The sequence below is a fragment of the Hippopotamus amphibius genome, chromosome 5, assembly GCF_030028045.1.
Source record: "Hippopotamus amphibius kiboko isolate mHipAmp2 chromosome 5, mHipAmp2.hap2, whole genome shotgun sequence".
Classification (NCBI taxonomy): Eukaryota; Metazoa; Chordata; class Mammalia; order Artiodactyla; family Hippopotamidae; genus Hippopotamus; species Hippopotamus amphibius.
This window is the reverse complement of record NC_080190.1, coordinates 16,884,144-16,904,646: the sequence shown is the minus strand read 5'-3', so window position 1 is coordinate 16,904,646 and position 20,503 is coordinate 16,884,144. Positions and strand designations below refer to the sequence as shown.

The window sequence follows — 20,503 nt, the reverse complement described above, 5'->3', positions numbered from 1 at the left end:
TTGTAAGTTCACTGGAAGGGCCAATAAATTTGAAGCAAATAATAACATGTAACGTGGTCTTGTAAATATTAATTTTATGAGATGACTTTTAAAGAATTAATTTCAAATGAATACTATCACATTGATAATTTATAAATTCGCTAAGCAAAGAATAATTACCTTGTATCATACCTATCATCTTGCATCTATGGGACTTGTATCATACCTATCATCTTCTACCAAAGGTCCTTCTTTTGGCTAGTTATTGGATATACTTGCTTTGGAGATTTTATTATTGATTCCTTTTTATATCCTTTGGAGGTACAGCCTTATTCTCATAGGGACAATTATTATTATTTGGATCAGACTAGTATCATGTTTCAGATATAGCCAGCATGCTTCACTACATATTAAAAATATCTAAAATATTATATTTGCTTTTATTGTAAAATAATTTGCTGCATAGGCTTTCTGTCTGGTGATTCTAACATCAAATGAATGATTCCTAGGTGACTTTTAAATGCTCTTTTGACCTTGAGATTTTATTATTCATCAGCAAATTAAATTTCAACAAGAATGTCTCAAGTGCCATCTTAATTGTGTGCATTATGTAAGAAGAAAAGCTATCTTTGCTTTTAAGGAGATTAGAATTCCATTGGTGAGATAATACCTACACATATATAGTAGGTAACAGATAAAAATTGTGGATGATTAATTGCAGAATGAACAGCAAAACCGTAAATGCCTAGGGTGTTAAGTCAGAGAAAGAGGCACTATGGCAGAAGTAGAATAAGAAAGAATACATCTTGTCACCTTGTGCAGGGGAATATCAGTAAAAGAGAGCCACCGAAGCAGGACAAAGGAGCATGCATTGGCAGGAACGTCAGTAAAGAGACCAGCTTGGCAGAAGTAGAAAGCTGTTTGGTCTTATTTTAAAAATATGTGGCTGACTAAATTATGAACTATAGAAATTTTATCAACAATGGCATTTCTTTCAGCAGTTGCCAGCATGGTGGTAGCGATGGCTGTCTAGATTTGGAAGTTTGCATACTAAGGTGCCACCAGTAATTACATTTTAATGTTTCAGTAGAGTAAAAAATTTTCATGGAAAAATCCTCATTCACATCAGGAGATACATCTGTTTGGAAAACAGTATGAACAGAATAGACATTTCAGATCTGCCTTTTTGGAGCTGCTAGGTGTTAGAGAAATTCTTTTGAGTTCTGATGCTCTTCTCTGAGTCTAGTAGATTCTGGTCTTTTGTGCATGTTTAGCTTATAAGGATCAAGATCACACTGCAGTTAAGACTCTCTTGCTGCATTGATATTGAAATCTGGACAGTGTTCCATGCTGTCTTTTAATTTTCATTCTGCTGTTTGAACAGTAAGTCAAAGCACATTAATTAGTTTTTGTTTACTATTGCTCAGATAAAATCAAATGTAACATTTATATACCAGAAGAAAAAGTTTAAATAAATTGCCTACAAAGTAAAAAAGAAGACCATAATTTCTTTCCATTTGCTATAACCTAAACAAGTTATAGAATATTTCTGTAACTTAGTTTATTTCTGAATATGAAATATGGATATTTATCTGTATGTGAAAATCCCAAATATTGAATTTCAGTGTGTTATAGTTTTCAGTTGTTAAAATTATAGAACAGTACTTTAATATTGCATCATTTTGTTTGAAAGTGTATCAAATAAAAGCTGAAAGCATGACTAAGACAGATAAAATCTTTGCTATGTATATTTTCTCTTTTTGCACTAACTTCTTTTTGAGGCAAAAGTCAGAATCCTGACTGAAATTCCAAGAGCAGTGAAGGGAGGGAAGGAGACACATAAACTTTACTTGGGGACAAAGTTAATGTGAGTGTGGAAAATGTAAACCATATCATAGAAATCTATCAGGTAAAATTTTAATTGTGGTTAGTACTTGATAATCTTCAATAACTTATTCAGTTATTAATAATATTTGATGCCTGGAGAACCTTGGAAATGAACTTTGTGGGTATTTTTCTACTCTCTTATCACTGCATTTTTTGTTTTTGGTCACTGTAGGACCATTTCTATAGTTTTATCCAACATTTTTCTCAGGTCTTCTGCAGGCCATGGTAAGTACGTGGTAAATGCATATAAGATGATTGGATCATTTTTAACGGAGAGAAAAATGAGGCAAAGAAAATTGAATTTAGTCTTAATATTGGACAATATAACACTTTCCTCCTTTTATCTCATTAGTATATTTTCCATCTCAACAAGGTAGAATTTGACCTACAAAATGTACACTGTAAGAAATGCTTTGTTGGAAATTTTTTTTAATTTTCAGAGTTGTCAGTGCTGTGAAAATAGCATATGTACTTCTGTGGTTGTTTTACTGTTACTTTTTTGGTTCATTTTTGGCAGATAAAATAACACAAGAAGATATTGAAGGCATTCTACAGAAATTTACTGGGAATATAATGCAAGTACCTCCCCTGTAAGTTCAATTAATGAATTTGAATAAATGTTTAATTTTATTTTCCAGCTGCTAACATTGCTTTAATGAAAAAAAAAAAAGAAGAAGAGGGGCTTCCTTTTACTATATGGTGAAGCAGGTTTTAAATCTGACATAGCAAATGATCAAGTAAGGTAAACTTGATTCAGACAGGATGCAGAGCTTCTGAGAGTCTGTAAAAGGTAGTGGGATGTAGTCTCCTCTGTCTCTGGATATTGCCACAGCCTGACACCTGTGCTCTTCTAGGATTTATTGGTTTTTCTGATTCCATCTATATATATGAGGGCAGTTCTGGAGAGCAGAGATGTCACTTTTCCCAGAATTGCTGTGAAGGGACCAGTCCAGTCTGGTACAGGCATCAGAGTTGTGATTCAGAGTCCAATTCGCAGTTCCTGCCAGGTGTTGGGACCATTCCTTTTGGGCCCAGAATCTTATACTTCACAATTCTCTGCAACAAATGAAACAGATGAGAATTATAACTTATTAAAAGTATAAGGATGTTGATTTACCACTTAGCCATATTTTTGTGCACGTTACCATTTAAAGCAAATTGCTTCTTTTTTTTTAATGGCTTATAGGATATGTGGGATGTGTTACTGACAGTTCTTTTAGAATTTAGTATTTATTTTGTATTTTTAAAAAATCTTAGTTTTTTCTAAGAACACTGAAATATCTATGGGGAAATGTTTCTTCATAAGTTTGCCTCAAATGTGGAGACTTAAAAATTGTAGCAGGATCTGAATAAACATTATTTTGGGTCATTATTGTTAAGATATATTAAACATTCATATTTGTAAGAATTGGTTTAGAATTTTCTTCCCTGTGATTGTTCCAAGGATTTTGTAGTCTAATAAAATTTAATCACAGAAAGCTACGATCTGTTAAGTAGATTATTTGCTCTTCAGAAACATTTTGGTAACTTATATGTGAAAGTGAATATTACTATAATGGAAATATATTGTTTCAAGGAAATATAGTTGAGATCATTGTGACCAGGGGCCTTGTATCCTTAACCCAGAATGAGGACTGGTGAAGACATGAATAGACCATCTCCAGGAAGATGGTTAAAGAGGAATATTGACAACTTTGCTCATTGAGTGCCAGAATGAGCTGTATTAGCCTCAAAGATATTTAGGAGCTCTATCTCAGACACCAGTGTGGAGTAGTAGATTAGAAGAAGAAATTTGTTCCTTCTTAGAAGGATTTTCAGTTTAAAGGGCTGCTAATCATCCTTTCTTTCCATGCTGTAATCTGGAATTATTCTCTCTTTCTTTCTCAACTCTCTCTATTATTCCTCCCTCCTTTTCTCCCTGTCTCCCACTTGTACCTTGCAAGCTATTCTGCATTAAAGAAAGATGGACAGAGACTTTCAACTTTGATGAAGAGAGGTGAAGTAGTAGAAGCAAAACCTGCCAGGCCAGTTACCGTATACAGTCTCTCCCTTCAAAAATTCCAGCCACCATTTTTCACATTAGGTAAGATGGAGAAATTTGAAATCATTTGTATTTATATGTGCCTTTATTTTATATTTGGCTACTTCTGTATAATTTTAATGGATTCCTAGGATATTGGAGATTTTTTAAAATTTAAATTTAAAGAAGGTTAGAATTTATTAATACCTTTTTGACAACACACATAATGAGAATACCTATAGAGGTATGAGGTTCAGAAATGTCCTAAATAGCCTGAGTTTTTCATATATTACATTATCTTACTATAAAGTTGGAAGTAACATACTTTGGATCTCTATGGGGAAGAAGAGATAAGGAATATATATTTTCAAAATTGTGTGTTTTGTATTTTATTATCTTATGGGTACTTGTTCCGCATTTTGGCTAGCACCTGATAGTTTACATTTAGGTTTTTATTGACATTAATTTGTCCTTTTAAAACAGTACATTTTCAGTTTTTAGACAAGAAATTCTAAAAGTAGAGTGATTTTACCCTCCTTCTTTGTCACCAATAAATAACTGCTAAAGATCATGAAAATATAGGAATAATGGGAGGCAGAAATGTATTCCTGGACATGTGGTACATTTCAATTCAAGTTATCAGTTTGAATTTATCTATAATCCATATTTGAAATAAATTTAAAACCCAAAAAGGTTTTTTTCTGTTGTTTGGAAATTTTATGATCTCCTAGCTAAAGCCCTGAACATATAAGAGCTGTGAAGAATCAAAAGCTGTAGTTCTTCTTAATCCTTAGGCTCCCTGAAATTGATCCTGCTTCTAATTTCATGGTGCATACTGAATAGGATTCCTTTTAGAAATAATTTCCCAAAACCTCTTTTCCTAAACTTCACTGCTTTTTGTCCCATTGACATTATTTTTTTAGTGTGCATTAAGTTCCTGTAGATTGTGGATTTTGTGCAATTTTCTTAAAAAGTCACTGCTTAAGTTTCCTGATTCTAAAGTATTAGACAGACAATGAAACAAACATACTAAAAAATGTTTCACTCCATTCCATGAAAATGCAGCAGCTGTGTTGGCACAGTAATTTTCTATGAAAGTAAAAAAAACTCAAATTTTTTTGATTGCATTTGTTCACTGGAGTTTGTAGTAGGCCAAATTTGACTCTTTTCACCAAAGTCAAATATAATGCAAGAACATAGCACACCTGCATTGATCCTAGTGCTCATTTTTTTTTAATCTCAGCAGTGCCTCCCAACCTTGAGCTGATGGGGAAAAAAAGAAATTAAAATGGGGAGTTTTGATTAATTCCTTCAAATAGCTTTATTTGTATGCTAAGCTATAAACAGGTAGAAAGTAGTCCTTTTGTGTAAAAATACAGTTCTTTTCAGGGTGTCTTGTGGGTGAATAAAAATAATCCAGAGCCCTGTTCTTAACCAATAAACTTGTATTATACTGTGTTAAGAAAATGTTTAGATATGCATTCAGTTCTGGTACATCATGTTAAGTTATTTCATGATTTTTTCAGGAATGTTTCCAAGAGAACATGTAAGTATGTGGAGTTCTCCATGTAGTATATTACCCCAAATATAATTCCTGTCATTGAAAAGGGTTTGTTTGTTGTATTTTTTGAATGTACAAATTGAAAATATTTTAAAAATCAACAGCTCATGAGAGCAAGGCTGAGATGTCTCACTATTTGAACCTATTAAAAGAACAAGGCTGAAGTATTAAGGTGGTATGACGTGCCATGTAATTTTAAATGTGTTCATGAGTGTCTGCTGTTTGCTTTCTCCCCACTCTGACTTTTCAGTCTCACAAACACATATGCTACTGGATGAATAATTTATGTTTTAGCACATAAATATTTTATCGCTCGATTGTTTGCATAGCGCATTTTTACATTTGTTTAGGGACATCATTTCTATGTAAAGTGGCTTTCATAGGAGGTTAGCAATTTACCGTGTCACTGTTAACATTCCAGATGTTGAATGTGGAGGAGGTTTTTATATCAGAAGCTTGGTCAGTGACATTGGCAAAGGTAAGCATAAAGATGAATTATGAATTATCATTTAGAGAGTAATATTCCTTTTTGACGGGAAGAAGGAATTTTCTGTTTTTCACGTCTCTGAGTACTGGCCTTATGAACTGTACTCTCACTGCCTTCAGCCTGAGAAGCATTACAGGTTTATGGCAGGTGATTATGAGCACCAGCAGCTGCAGGGAAAGGCTTGTAGCGGGAGAGAGGAGAACAAGAGGCCAGAAAGTGAGGATGTGAATAACGAATCTAAGCACCAACACTTTCTTCAAGGATAAAATATTTTAACTTAAAGTCGGGACAAGAAGAAAAGATTAATCCTTCTAGAAGTTATTTTCATTGCTACAAGTCAAGTTTTTTAAAAAACTGGAAGCCGTAGTCTTACAAACAGCTGGGAAGTTGCAGTTCTGGCCCTGCCATTTGTTGGCAGTTGTGACGTCACCTCATCTGCAAAGGTACCTCATGGCGTTGTTTCATGGGTTAAATAACAAAAGTGTGTGCAAGTTCCTTGTAGACTTTAAAGCAGTTTATTAGGTGAGTTATTAAATATTATTTCGCTACCTACTCATTTCTTAATCTCAAGGTTCTTGGTTATTATATTGGATTATTACAATTTACAGTTTTATATTTGGGGAGGTTTTGAGAGGTTTGAGTGGTGCTCATCTGTCATTTGAAAAGTTATATAGACTATGAAACACTGAATCATTTGTCGTGCATTTTCTTTTCACATTTGCTGCCGTAGAGCTCTCTTCCTGTGCCAATGTGCTGGAGCTAACCCGAACCAAACAGGGGCCCTTTACACTGGAGGAGCACGCCCTTCCTGAAGACAGGTGGACGATTGATGACATCTCACAGTCTCTCGAGCAGTGCTCGTCTCTCCTCCCAGCAGAGCTGGCACTTAAAAAATCAAAACCTGAGGAGTCTAATGAGCACGTTTTGAGCTGTGAGTATATAACTCTAAATGAGACAAAGGGAGGAGATGATGTAATTAAGACATTTTAAGATTGGCTTGGGATTATCATCATTTCCTGGTTGACATTTGAATCCTGTACAGAATGACAAGCTACATGCAAAAGACAAATGTTTCCTTTTTTTTTTTTTTTTTTTTTTGCATGAAGGAAAATGTCCATCATTTATGGTTTTCCATGGTGCACAATTTATCTGCTGTACATTATAAATAGCCTTGCAGTTGTTCAGTTCTTGCTGTACTATAGAATGTTCCTTTAGGAGGTTATTATGCTGTTAGATTGGATTCAGGAAAATCAACTTTCTGATTTTGATCTCTCTTCAAAGTCTTTTCCTGTGAAAAAGTTGATCACGTTTTCTAATCAGAGAAAAAAAGATGAGGTACACTTTTCTTTGGTGTCACAAAGTGAATGTATATTAGTTTCTTTGACTTTATTTTGGCTTTTTGGTGGCTCTGGTTATTTAAATTCCTTAACTATGTTTGAAAAAGCCATTATTTAACTCTTATATTTTGGAGAGTTTATGATTATTAACATTTCTTTGGTAAGGCTGCACTTATCTTGGTAATGCTGTGTTTGTTTAGATCTTGGAAACTAATACACTTTTATAATAAAAATTTGTAAATGAACCAAATTATTGCTGCTACCACTGATGGAATATAAGTAGAAGACTAACTGTTTCATTAAATTCACGTCTCCTCTGCCGTTAGCACAGGACGGCTCCTATGGCTTATGTTTTGGCAGCTATGAGATATTTTCCTGGTAATTTATCAGTATAGTTGGGGACCCCCCAACTCCCCCGTACTAATTTACTTAATACCTAATTTTAAAAAATTAAGCTAAAGATTAAAAACGTCTTTTCTCTATTCTTTACTATTCATTATAGGTCTTTATAGGGTATCAATCCCCATGATATTTTGTTTTCAGTTGGCTTTTTCAAGTGATGTTTATAGATGCTGAGATTGCTGCCCTGCATTTCCAGTTAATCCCTTCTGCTCTAAATGTTTAAAAACAGCTATTCTCAAACGTTTTTATTCGGGTAGCCTGCTGGAAGCTCCCTGCCCCTCTTTACCGTAGTTTTGAAAACAGTCACATTCCAAAATAGTGAATTTCATCAGGAATGAGTGCTTCATATTTTTGCTATAGGAAAGCAATGTATAATGCAGCCAGTCTGTAGAAATGTTCAAATCCTGCTGCATTTATTCAAGTAAATATAATTGCAAAAGGAAGAATTGTTAAATTTTTCATCAGATAAGCGTTTTTAGATTTTTATGAACTGTCTTTCTTTGAAAGGTGATTTTGTTTCACGACCTCTACCTTATAAACTGTTTGTAAACAAAAGTGCTCTTATTTGTGGTTAACCTAATATAAACTCAATATACAAAGTTACATGCTTCAGTAGAGCACTTTCAGCATATTGGCAGCATTTTTCAAATGGAAGTATGAAAACATTCTTAGTATGACACAGAAAATTATAAGGAAAAGGGTTGGTTATCATAATGCCTTAAGTAAAGCACCAAACACACAAAGTTGTAAATGGAAACTTTTGCAGTTTTACTTATTCATATCTAGTGCCCTGCGATTTGTGTAACCAAAGGTGGCAGTGGCCGCCTCTTGCTGTTGCAAGGGCGCAGGTTACAATATGTCTTCATACACTGCCAGGTAAGGTCCAGCTGGAGGAATATACAACAACTGGGGCATCTCTGCTCTATTTCTCAACTTAAAATTTAGCATGTAATATAACTTACTAATGGAGAAGAGTATAGATTTTTTGAAAAGACAAGTGGCTTTTAAAAATGGTAACCAGTCTTTTTCTCTTATTGAACACATTGAAGAAAATTTTGCCAAATGGAAAAATTACCCATAACCCTCACCATCGTGATACAGTGACTTCAGAACTTCAGTTTTGTATTATTCTTTCCCTTTCTTTTGTTCACATAATTACAGTCTAAAGACACCTGTACGTTTCATTTCATATTATTTGACTATTTGTATATTTAGTTTTGGTAATGATTATTTTAATCATATTACTTCATTTTATTTATACTGTTTCCCTGTTGCTGAATACTTAGGTTATTTTCAATTTTGTTAGGATAAAGTTCCTGGGAGTGGGATTCTTAAATGGAATAACATGAACAACGTTATGGTTCTTAATAAGTTTGCCTTATTGCTTACTCAAAGAGTTGTAACATTTTATAGTGTCATCGTTTGAGTATATCTGTATAAAAGTTTACAGCTTTGGGTGGGGGTTTTATATGTTGTTGTTGCTAATTTAGTAAGTTATACAAGTTCAAAAGTGCTCTGATTTGCCTTTGTGTGACTTTTTCATATACTTTGTTCACTTATACAAATAAATGTCTTAATGGTTTCTTTATACATTTGTGTGAGTTATTTGTGCTGTAAATACTTGGTAGAAGTATCTTCATGGCCCGTTGTCTTTTTTATTTTTGTTTCATTTTTCATTTTTACTAACTAAATTTGCTAACTAATTTTAAGAATCCTCCCCCTTTTATAGTTAAAATTTATTGAAAATTAAAAATATTATTCTTAACTTTCATAAGCAGCTGTAACTGATGAACATGCTCTAAAAAGTTAGGCATCCATAAAACAAATTTGTTTTCTCCTGAGTCTGGTATTTGAGTACCAACTGCTTTGTTTTTTCATTTTAATCAAAATATTAAAGAAATATCTGTGCCTTATATATTTCTAGGCCTAAAGCTTCATGTCATAATGAAGTTGTTTTACTTGTAAGAAAAGATGTGTTAGAAATGTCTAAAAAGGTTTCCACCTGGAACATACAGATCAATTCATTTTGACACTTAGTTTTTTATATTTCTGGAAAATATTGTCTTAAAAGTCATCAAAAGTGGTCACAGATTTATTTATAATTTTAAGATCCACGAGTATTAAAATAATATAATTTTTTCTCTGACAATTCAAAATTATAAAATTTGAACAAAGGCTAAACTCACATTTTCCTATGCTGACTAGATCTTTTCTTCTTTAAAACTTGAGTTAATACAAGCTACGGATCCATCATCAGAAAGGAGACATTGTACTACATAAGAAAAGAATGCTTTATATCAGGTTTTTAGTACGTTTTGTGCCTCTCTGACAAGTTTGAAATTTGTATCGGACTTACAATGGGCGTTTAGAAGTTTAATTAGTTCTGTCTCAAAGGAAGAAAGTAATTTACCTTATATCATGATGTTTATAATAGAAAAATTGTAACTCAAAAAGCACTCTAAAATGTTGAAACATTCAAATAAAGGAATATAATAAATATAAGCTTTATGGATTGAAGTGATTGTAATGGCCTTGTAGTTAAATTGAAATAGAATACTTGTCTTGAAACTATTTCTTTAAGGTACGTGCGGGCAGCTGTAGCTTGGCCTAATCATTTATTAAATATCACTTGTTAAACACTTACTACATGACACTTGAATCAGTAACACCTTCATAGTTTCAACTGGAGTTAAATTCTATGAACAGGAATATTTCATATTGTTATTATAAATGATAACACCAGTTGGAAAGTTGAAGTCAGAAATTACTATTTTGTTCCTCTTATCTGTAACCCTTAAAATATATTAAGATTATTTCCATCTCTACTATTAGTCAGCTTTTTGATCCAGGCAAATCGCTTAATCTTTTTAGGCCTCAGTTTTCTTATCTCTAAAACAAAGAAAACAGGCTAGTCTATCTCTAAGAACTTTTGCAGCACTAGAATAGGCTTGTGAGGGTAGGTGATTTGTAATTTATTCTGTTCAGAGCCCGTTCCTTTTGAGCCTGCATTTCATGTTGTTCATCAGTTTTGGAAAATTCTCATCCTTTATCTCTTTGAGTGTTACATCTTTGCCATCTGGTAGTCCTGTGAGATTTATGTCTTCTCCTTTTATTCTGTGTCTAATTACTCGTTCATATTTTCCAGCTCTTTATCTCAGTGCTTCTTCTTAGGGAATTTCCTTGAAACTTTTTCCCAGATAATGAATTCATTCTTCTGCTATTTTAATTTAATGTTTACTCATATATTTATTTCCACAATGACTGTGGTTTTTTAAAGTTGGTAGAACATCAACTTTTTTTTTTTTTCAAAATCCTTTTTGTGTGTGTTTTCTTATTCTTTCCTCAGGGTTTTAGATATATATCATATATATATGTATAGGTATCAGTTAAAGTAATATATGCACGTGTATATAATTTTTACTGGTATTTAATATCTATAAGAAAATTGCACGTCATAAATGTATCAGGTGATACAAACGTGTGCAACCAACAACCAAATTAAAACAACCAGAATGCTAGAGGCCCTCTAGAGTTTCTCCTCCAGTCACTACCCCCTAACCCCACTCTACTGCCAAGGGTAGCCACATCTAACATTATAGATTGTTAATTTTGTCTGCTTTTGTGCTTTATGTAAATAAAGCATACATTCTATATTCTTTTATGTTTGGCTTCTTTTGCTCAAAATTATGTTTGTGAGGTTCTTCCATGTTGTTGCACACAGTCATAGGCCATTCAGTCTCATTATTTTTTAGTATCCCATTGCGTAAATATAGCAACATGTATCCATTTTACTGAATGACGGGCACTTGATTAGTTTTCAATTTTGAGTATTTTTAGTATTCCATTATATCCCACTCTTTATATCTCACTATCGGCTTGTTAATATTACCTCTTTAAAATTTTTTCTTACTATTTTCTGTAGAATTTATGATACATGTCTTTAACTTATCACAGATTACCTTCAAATAGTACAGTACCACTTCATGTATATTGTAGAGATCTTACAAGAGTATATTTCCGTGTCTTCTATCTTTTGTGCTATTTTCATACTTTTTAGTTTTACATATATTGTAAACTCTATAATATATTGGATTTTGTTGTTGTTGTTCTTTATTTTTCCTTTATTGCTTTAGACCAGGGGTCAGCAAACTTTTTCATTGTTTTGTGAAAGCAGCCCTTGACAATACGCATAAATGATTGGATGTGGTTATGTTCCAGTAAAACTGTATTTACCTTCATGTGGTAGCTTGCTGACCTCTGACTGTCAGTTATCTTTTAAAAAGATTTTTAAAACTTTTATATTTATCTACATTCTGGTGTTCTTCATTTTTTTTAATTAATTAATTTATTGGCTGTGTTGCATCTTCATTGCTGCACACTGGCTGTCTCTAGTTGTGGCGAGTAGGGGCTACTCTTCATTGTGGTGTGTGGGCTCCTCATTGCAGTGGCTTCTCTTGTTGCAGAGCACAGGCTCGAGCCACATGGGCTTCAGTAGTCTCGGCACACAGGCCCAATAGTTGTGGCTCAGGGGCTCTAGAGCACAAGCTCAGTAGTTGTGGCGCGTGGGCTTAGTTGCTCCAAGGCATGTGGGATCTTCCTGGCACAGGGATCAAACCCATGCCCCCTGCATTGGCAGGCAGATTCTTAACCACTGTACCACCTAGGAAGTTGTTACCTTCATTTTCTGAAAGATATTTTTGCTAGGTATATAAATATGGGTTGGTTATCTTTTTTTTTTCCTTTCCATTCAGCACTTTAATGTTGTCATTCGATTATCTTCTGGCTTGTATCGTTTCTCTAGCTACCTTCAAGGTTTTATCTTTGCTTTTCAGCAGTTTGACTCTGACATGTCTAGGTATGTTTTCCTTTGTATTTATCCTTTTGAGGGCTTCTTAATTTCTTGCATTTTCAGTTTATTTTCTTCAATTTTGAAAAATTCTCAGCCATTATCTTTTCAAATATTTATTCTACTCTGTGGTCTCTCTTTTCTCCTGAGACTCAAATATTGTTACGTTTGACCTTTCAGTATTGGTGCATACCTCTCGGGTGCTCTGCTCTTTTTTAAAAAAACTTGTGTTTCAGTTTGGACAAGTTCTGTGGACCTGTCTTCAAGTTCACTGATTCTTTTCTCGGCCATATCCAGTGCTGATACACTTGCTAAAAAAATTCTTCATCTCTGATATCATGTTTTTTAATTCAGTATTTTTTTCTGGTTTCCATCTCTCTAATGAAATTCTCTATCTCTTCATGCACGTTATCTACCTTTTCCACTATATAGGTCCGTTATATTAATCAAAGTTATTTTAAAGTCTTTGATATTTCTGACACCTGGGCCATGTCTGAGTCTAGTTCTGTTGATTGCTTTGTCACATACAGTCTTTTTAAAGTACTTATGTGTATGTTTCATATTTCTTGATCGAATGCCAAATATTGTATATAAATATACATTGAAATAAATAGTATTTACATCCAGAAATAGACATACATCTTCTGTTCGGCCAATAGTGTGGTGATTGGGGCAGTCTAGTCAGTAGTTGAAAAGGGTTTGGGTTTATTGTCGTTGTATTTACTGTTGGTGTACCAGACTTCCAATCACTGTAGGAGTGGTCTGCTGCTACTTTGTGGGGGTCTGGATTGTGGGAGGATTTTTCTCAGTGTTTCTCTCCATGCTCAGATTTCAGCAAGTCCTTCACACCTATGGCATGGAAGGAATTTGCTTTTTCACCTCTCCTGGTGGTAAACTGCTGTTGCTTATTACTTAGTGAGGTTCAAGGGGGTGTTTCTTGATTCTCTCACTCCAGCCTCAGTCTTAGGCCCTGCAGCCCCTAGGCTTCAGGGGTGGAGTCTCTAAACAATTCTGCCCCTTCCCCAGTGGTAGCATATCACTGCTTTGTATCAGTGAGATCCTGAGCGCAACTCATTTTTTCCCCTTCCTCTAGTACTGGGCAGTTTTTGCTTCTATCGTTCCACCAAAGGCAGCGCATCTTTGCTTGATCTCTCTTCTCCCCCAGCAGCTTCTGGCTTTTGCTTCGTATGAGAGAAAGGTTCATGTAGCAGGTGGGTTTCATGACTTGTTGCCCTCTACAGGGTCTTTCTCAGGTCTCCTGTCCTGCCCCTAATCTTTCTTATGAGCATCTAGTGGAAACCCATGGAAAAGAGCTAGGGAGTGACTTCCTTTGTGTCTGGGGCTCCCAAAGTTTTTAAACTGTCACTCTTGGCCTTAAAGAATTCACTACAAATTTCAGCTGTTTTCATCTTACCTGCTTTTATGATGACTGCCTCTTCCTTCTGTACTAAGCCCAAAGTGAAACAATTCATGTTTCCCATCCTCTGAAGAGTGTGTCACCCACTTGAACTCATCTTACCTCCCAATCTTAGCTTCCTGCTGGGCTCAAGAAGTTATCCAATTTTTTCTTGCTATTAGGGTGAGATTGACATTCTCTTGAGGCTTTTTATGTCTAAGTGAAAGTAGAACCTTAAATAATGCTTATATATGTTTCCCCAGCATTTATAGTTGTGAGGATTTTGAGGTTATTTTATCTATTGTTTTTGCTAGAAATGAAACTCTCTATGTCCAGAGAGTGATTAAGACAGATAAAATTAACTGACTTGCAACACCATTACATTGTAGTTAATTTCATATCCTTAGAAAATAATCTGTCAAGCCCTGACTAATGGCAAAGCATTTGATAAATTAGCATTCATCTGTTCAGGGTGCTATGAAATTATTAGACTTTTAATTCTTCTATTATCAGTGAGAAAATTAGGACACAGAAAAGTAACTTTTCCCAACTCCAAATTAATGCATTAGTAAGGATAGGACTTAGAGGCCAGATATCTTAAGTCATGATTATTTTTTTTGGCTTGCAGAATTGGCTATATTATCTAAAGGTGTTGACTAGGTGATTTTATTCCATTATTATTTAAATATGCCAATTGTCAAATATTCACCAGTGCCTTTGTATGGGGAAACAATGTATGGCATACAAAAGAAGTCTTGACGACGTGATTCAGGCCTTTAAGAAGCTTTCACTTTACTTCAAATAGGAACTCAAGAAATGTACATATAAAAAGGTAAGTAGCACCATAAGACCGTGCATAAGTATCAGTGAGTGATACAGCCAAAAAATGCTATTGATGTTTAATGGAGCAATAATTAATTTCTGCAAACATCAGTTGAGCTCCTACTGAGAACAGAAGAAGGAGAACACAGATGTTCAGTGATCAGGACAGCTGCGTTGAGAAGGAAGACCCTAACAATAGATACTATTCAAAGAGGAGCAAAGACAGACAGAGGGGAGAATAGTTCCAGCAAAGACAGCAGTGTACAAGGCATATTCAATCAGGAAAGAGGAGGATGGTCTGGAAGGAGAGGAGGAGTTGTGTTGATCTGTGGTTGGAAAAGCAGATTGGTATTACAACGTTTGCAGCCTTGAAAGGCAGAATTGAGTAAAACTTCAGAGTAGGGACGGGTTTGTATGGAAGCTGTATTTTAAGGGGGTTAATCTGGCAGTGATGCATGGCAAGAACTAAAGAGGTAGAAACAGGAGGCAGAGTCCAGTTGGAACTGAGTCTGCAGCAGTAATCCAGGGTTGAGGTAATAAAAAACTCCAAACTGGAGGATTCTCGGATTATAGATCTTCTAATGGACAGTTTTAAAGGAAAATAGATGATATTCAGTGATTTATTAGATAATTGACAGCCAGGGAATTGGAGGAAAAAATGATTAGCAATGGTCATCAAGTAGTTTTTCTTAAAAGAAACAAATATGACTTTTTGCATAAGAGTAAACATTTTGTTATGCACCAGATAGTTGGTACAGTTGCTTTTGATAACAGTGGCCACCTTGCTTGTTCCTTCTTTAACAGCCATGAGTTCCGTGACCAAACAGTGAGCCTCCTGAGAAGAACTATGCCGTTTCACTTCTCCTTCTCCCCTAAGTGTCCGGCGTATAGTAGGTTTGTTGAATTTAATCTATAGTTAGAGTTTCCTAATTATTATTTGAAATATATAAATCATGCCTGTGGTTGAGAGCATGGGCTCTGGAGTTGTTAGGTTTTCCAAGCTCTACTGCTTATCATCAGCTACTAACCTTAAGAAAGTTAATTAACTTTTCTGAGCCCCAGTTTCCTCATATGTAAATTGGGGATATTAATAGTGACTACTTCATGGAACTGTGAAGTCTAAATTATGTCATTCAGGTAAAGTGTTTGTCATACTCCTTAGAACTCAGTAAACAGAAGCAAATGCCATGTACCTGATTTACATGAAAGCGAAGGGTAAATCTGACATTCTCATGGTTTATGGATTCCAGGTATATATGTCCAAGATTCTTTATAAGATACTGTTTTGGTGGGAAGAACTGAGCTGAAATAAAGAATTTCCTGACAGCAGAGATCGTTAAATGGTACAATAGGCTGTTGATGCAAGTAGAAAAAGTCTTAAGAGCATGTAGATGTTCACAATTTGTGTATTTAGTAAATACACAATGTAAATATATACACACACTAAACGCGTATGCCATTAAAGTTAGTAAACCTTTTTCATTTACATCATGTCCTTTGACCCTCCAACAATCCTGTGAAGTAGGAAGAATTAGTCTTTATCTGTTATTTTGGTGAAGGACTTGAAGTGGCGCCGAGCACTAGGTGACTTGCCAGAGTGGCAGAGTTGGGTCTCTGTACTCTTGGTTCCCAAGTGCTGTTTATATTACATCTGGAGAAAAGTGCTCTGAAGCACAGATGTTTAGTGGGAGGAATGGAACACATGCTGTAATGCCAAGAAGTATCTGGGAATAAAAGCAGAAAGCAAGACATTTGTTTCTGTTGTAATATGACAGAAAGCAAGGCTCTTGTGGTTTGGGATTGAGCATTCAGAGGAGAAATGGGGAGCAGTTTAATTTGTGTGTGACTACTCGTGGAACACTGCATCTGGCTCTGGGCTACTCATCCCTGGGCTTATGGAAGCCAGCTGGACGAGGTTCAAAGCAAAGCACCAAAATGATTAAAAGGCTGAGGGCATTGATGAGTAAGGGAAAATTAAAATAATTAAATATGTGTTGCTCAGTTAAGTAAAGACTATGGAAAAAGAAGCTAACTATATACAAATACCTGAAATGTGTAGACATTAAAAAGGTAGATTAATTATTTAGCATGATACATGGGGGTATGATATACAGTAATAGGATGTAAATTTAAGCTGAGTATAAGGAGAAATTTCCTGATAATCTAAGGAAGCTCTCTGTGGCATAGTCTTTCCCTAGAGAAGCAATAGAGATTGCAAGCCTTCTGACTTTTAGTACTTTCCTCCTATGAGCTAGGTATTAGATGGTGTTAGAGACTTATTGTTAATTTGGTCAGGTGTGATAGTGATACTGTGCTTATATAAGAAAATGTCTTTTTTTTTTTTTGGCTGTGCTGGGCGACTTGAGAGATCTTAATTCCCCCGACCAGGGATCGATCACACACCCACTGCGGTGGATGTGCAGAGTCTTAACCACTGGACTGCCAGGGAAGTCCCTAGAAAATGTCGTTTTTTAGAGTTACTCTGAAATATAGGGGTAGAACAACATAATGTAAGAGATTTGCTTAAAAATACTACAGAAAAGAAAGGAGGGAGGAAGGAAGAAAAGAAAGAGAGGAAAGGAGGGGAAGAGAAAAAAGGGAAGGTAAAGAAAGAAGAGAGGGAGGGAGAAAGAAAAAGGATGAAAGAGAGGGACGAATGAAACCAGAGCAGCGGAATGCTGATAATGTTGAAGCTGGAGGAAGGTCACGTGACTTTATGTATGTTGGAAAACTTTCATAATAAAAAACCTAAATTATATTTTCCTAAACAAAACTCAGTAGTGTATTATTGATTCCCAGCCTCCCTGAATAGAAAAGCCTTACTGACACACATACAGACTTCTGGTTGACCGGGGCCTCTGCTCACTGTCTTGCTCTGGGAGGTAAATTGGGTTGGGCCGAAGGACTTTCTAAAACTGCAGAGGGAAATCCGAGAAAATTCTTAGAATTGTAGGCCTCTAGTGGTAGCTTCAGCAGGTTGAATTTCTATGGTGAAAGAGCAAGAGAGCAGGATTGTTGAACCATGAACTGACCTCTCCTGCTCTCCTGCCCCTCGTCCATGGAAAGCACTGGCCATTGAGCAGCGAACCAGGTGTCTTCAGAAGGTCCAGATCCTATTCTCTTGAATGAAGAAGTATTTTCCCCTTGTTTGTTGAGTTTGTAAAGCAAGGAGAGGGGGTAACTCCTAAAGTGAATGATTTCAAAGCCTAGCAAACATCTATGAAGCTGAAGTTTTTTAAAAAACATTTTACAAAACCGTCTTCTCTCCTTTAGCCTCTCAGGGTAGCTCTCATCTTACCTTGCAGGTGAATTGTTTATGGCAGGAGATTTAGGGAACATTTGAAATGTATATCCCGACTCTGCTCTTTTGTTTGTGAGAGGAATATACATATTTTATCTGAATTTCACTGATGGCAATCAAGCATGAACACAGACCCAGCATCTGAGGAGCTGTCATGTCTGAATTTCTCCAGAGTGCACAACTAGGCCAGCAAATGGTAGTTGGAGTGAGGCTGATTCCAGCTCAGTGTAAGGATGGATCCTGGAGCCGTTGGAGCTGTCTGGAAATACAGCAGAGGCTAAATGGTGGACAAGTTTGGTTGAGTCTCATGTCCAGACATCCTTTCTCCAGCATCAGCATCACTCTATTAGCTCAGGCCCTTATCGTCTCTTACCTGGGCTATTGCAGTCGCCATGATTAGACTTCTTCACTGCTAGCCTCTTCCCTGTGCCATCATCCTTCACTTTGCCTCCAGCCTGGCTGTTGTGCAACACAGCGGGTCATGTCATTCCTCTCAGCACCTATACCCAGCAATTTTTCGAGACTCCAAGTGCATCGTAATGAAGTCTTTTTTCATGGCCCAGTAAGAATCAATCCATCCTCATCTCAGTTGCCATGGTACCTGATGTACACATTCATTACCATACTTAGCATCCCATTTTAATCATATATTTACTTGTCTTCCCCACCAGACTGAGGGTTCTTTGAGGGCAATTACTATGTTTTCATCTTATTTCCCCAGTGCCTGACACATTGTAGGCACTCATTATCATCAGATAAGCCTTAGGAGCCATAATATTCCAGGCACAGGAAGACAGTGGACACTCAGCCACTTTAAGGGAATGAATAAAGTCAGCTGGCATTCATTCAGCCCTTATTTATTGACCAGAGATCTAGCTGATCTCTAAGTCAACCTTTAGCCTATAAGTGGTCCTTTGAATGGGGAAGCATTTCCCGCCCCCCCATTTCTGTGTATTTGGCACTGGAATATGAGTAATGCAGTGGATGATACAGTCTAGAAATATTTATTCCTCTACCCTAAGCTGTCTTTCAACTTTCAGATTCTATGAAGGAAACAAGATGATACATAGCTTATTCTAATTTGTGGTAGCATTGTTTATTTGTTTCCTTTCTAAGGAGGAGGTGGAATTGGATTGTTTGTTTGGTTTCTTTTTCATTGAGAAGCATCTTAATATAACTAGTCTGGACATCTGTCCCATTTTCAAAAATTGCAAGTTTCAATCATTGCTAAATTGTACCGATCCCAATCTGTCTGCTCCGCATATATTTGCATTTATAAAAGCAGAAGCAGGCTAAAAGTCTTTCGCATACAATCCCCTAAATGCATGAAGTATTAGATTGCTTTCTCCCGTTGGTTCATACATTGCTAAGGCCTTAAAAGGATCATTGATTTGAATTATTTAATGCGTACAGCAGGTTGAATTTCTTTTTTTTTTTAAGGACCTTTGGGGACATTGCCTTAGTTTTTTTGTGGGTTTTTTTTATGTTAAATCTAATTTTTCTTTGAAAATAAGAAGTTAAAGTTGTATTCATATAAGCTCCCAAAGTGCCAGATTTTCATTGTGTTTTTAAACCCTCTAGGAAGTGTTTGATTCTAATGAAACGCTGCTGAAAATTGGACTGAAATTGCAAGGCTGAAAATATAGTTATAACTGCATATTATTCTAATGTATTTTTATTTTTTTGAAGTTGATGCAGATGAAATAAAAGAGGAAGAGATCATATCTATAATAAAAACCATGCTGGATTTTTGTTGTTGTTTTTGAAACTGAAGCTGGTTTTGACTTAAATTCAGTAAGCACAGTCCTCAACTTTAAATGTTGAATATTTTTACCATGTAATTTAAATTTTAGTTCCTGTTGTTTTTTGATGGTTTACTCTTTCCCTGTGGAAAGGCAGTTGTGCCGTGTCGGCACAATTTGTGATGGTAACATCTGGGTGAATGGATTTATTTCAGTTTGTGTTCTGTTTAGAAAGCTTACCAAAGATATAGGCTCGTTTGTGATGTCTTGTGTGGCTTCCTAAAACAAAGCAAAAAGTTTTATTTAATCCATTTGTCAGGACACTGCACAAATAAAAAGATGGAAGTCTCATTCACATAAGGCACTCATGTGATGTAGAAAGTTTAGGTAAGGGGATTAACTGAGTGATCATATAATTTATTATCTCAGCCCAGATGCTTTTGAGGTAGGAGTCCTAAAGTAATTGAGACAGATCTAAACTGGAGTTATCCAGGACAGCCAGGTGCCATTGTCACCCTAATTACTTGCCACTACTATTAAAAGTCTCATTTACCATGGTATATAGCAAGTTCCTTTGGGAATTTTGGTTAAGTCATTGAGGTAGCTGTGTCAAGGAGTGATATGGGAGGAATTCTAATATATCAGTCAGTACAACACTTTTTTGGATTTGTAGTAGGTTAAAAAACATATTAGGGCTGAAGACACAGCAACTGGGGCTTGACA

General features: G+C 35.6%; 1 protein-coding gene across 1 annotated transcript in view; it reads left to right on the top strand.

Moving 5' to 3' along the window:
* Positions 1-9,255, top strand: part of TRUB1 (TruB pseudouridine synthase family member 1) — a 31,897-nt gene extending 22,642 nt beyond the window's left edge. Inside the window, exons 5-8 of the mRNA XM_057736244.1 lie at positions 2,384-2,456; positions 3,810-3,949; positions 5,869-5,925; positions 6,665-9,255. Of these exons, the coding sequence (XP_057592227.1) occupies positions 2,384-2,456; positions 3,810-3,949; positions 5,869-5,925; positions 6,665-6,924 (530 nt within the window). The 3' untranslated portion in view covers positions 6,925-9,255. The remainder of the gene's footprint in view (positions 1-2,383; positions 2,457-3,809; positions 3,950-5,868; positions 5,926-6,664) is intronic.
* The last annotated feature ends 11,248 nt before the right edge of the window (positions 9,256-20,503 follow it).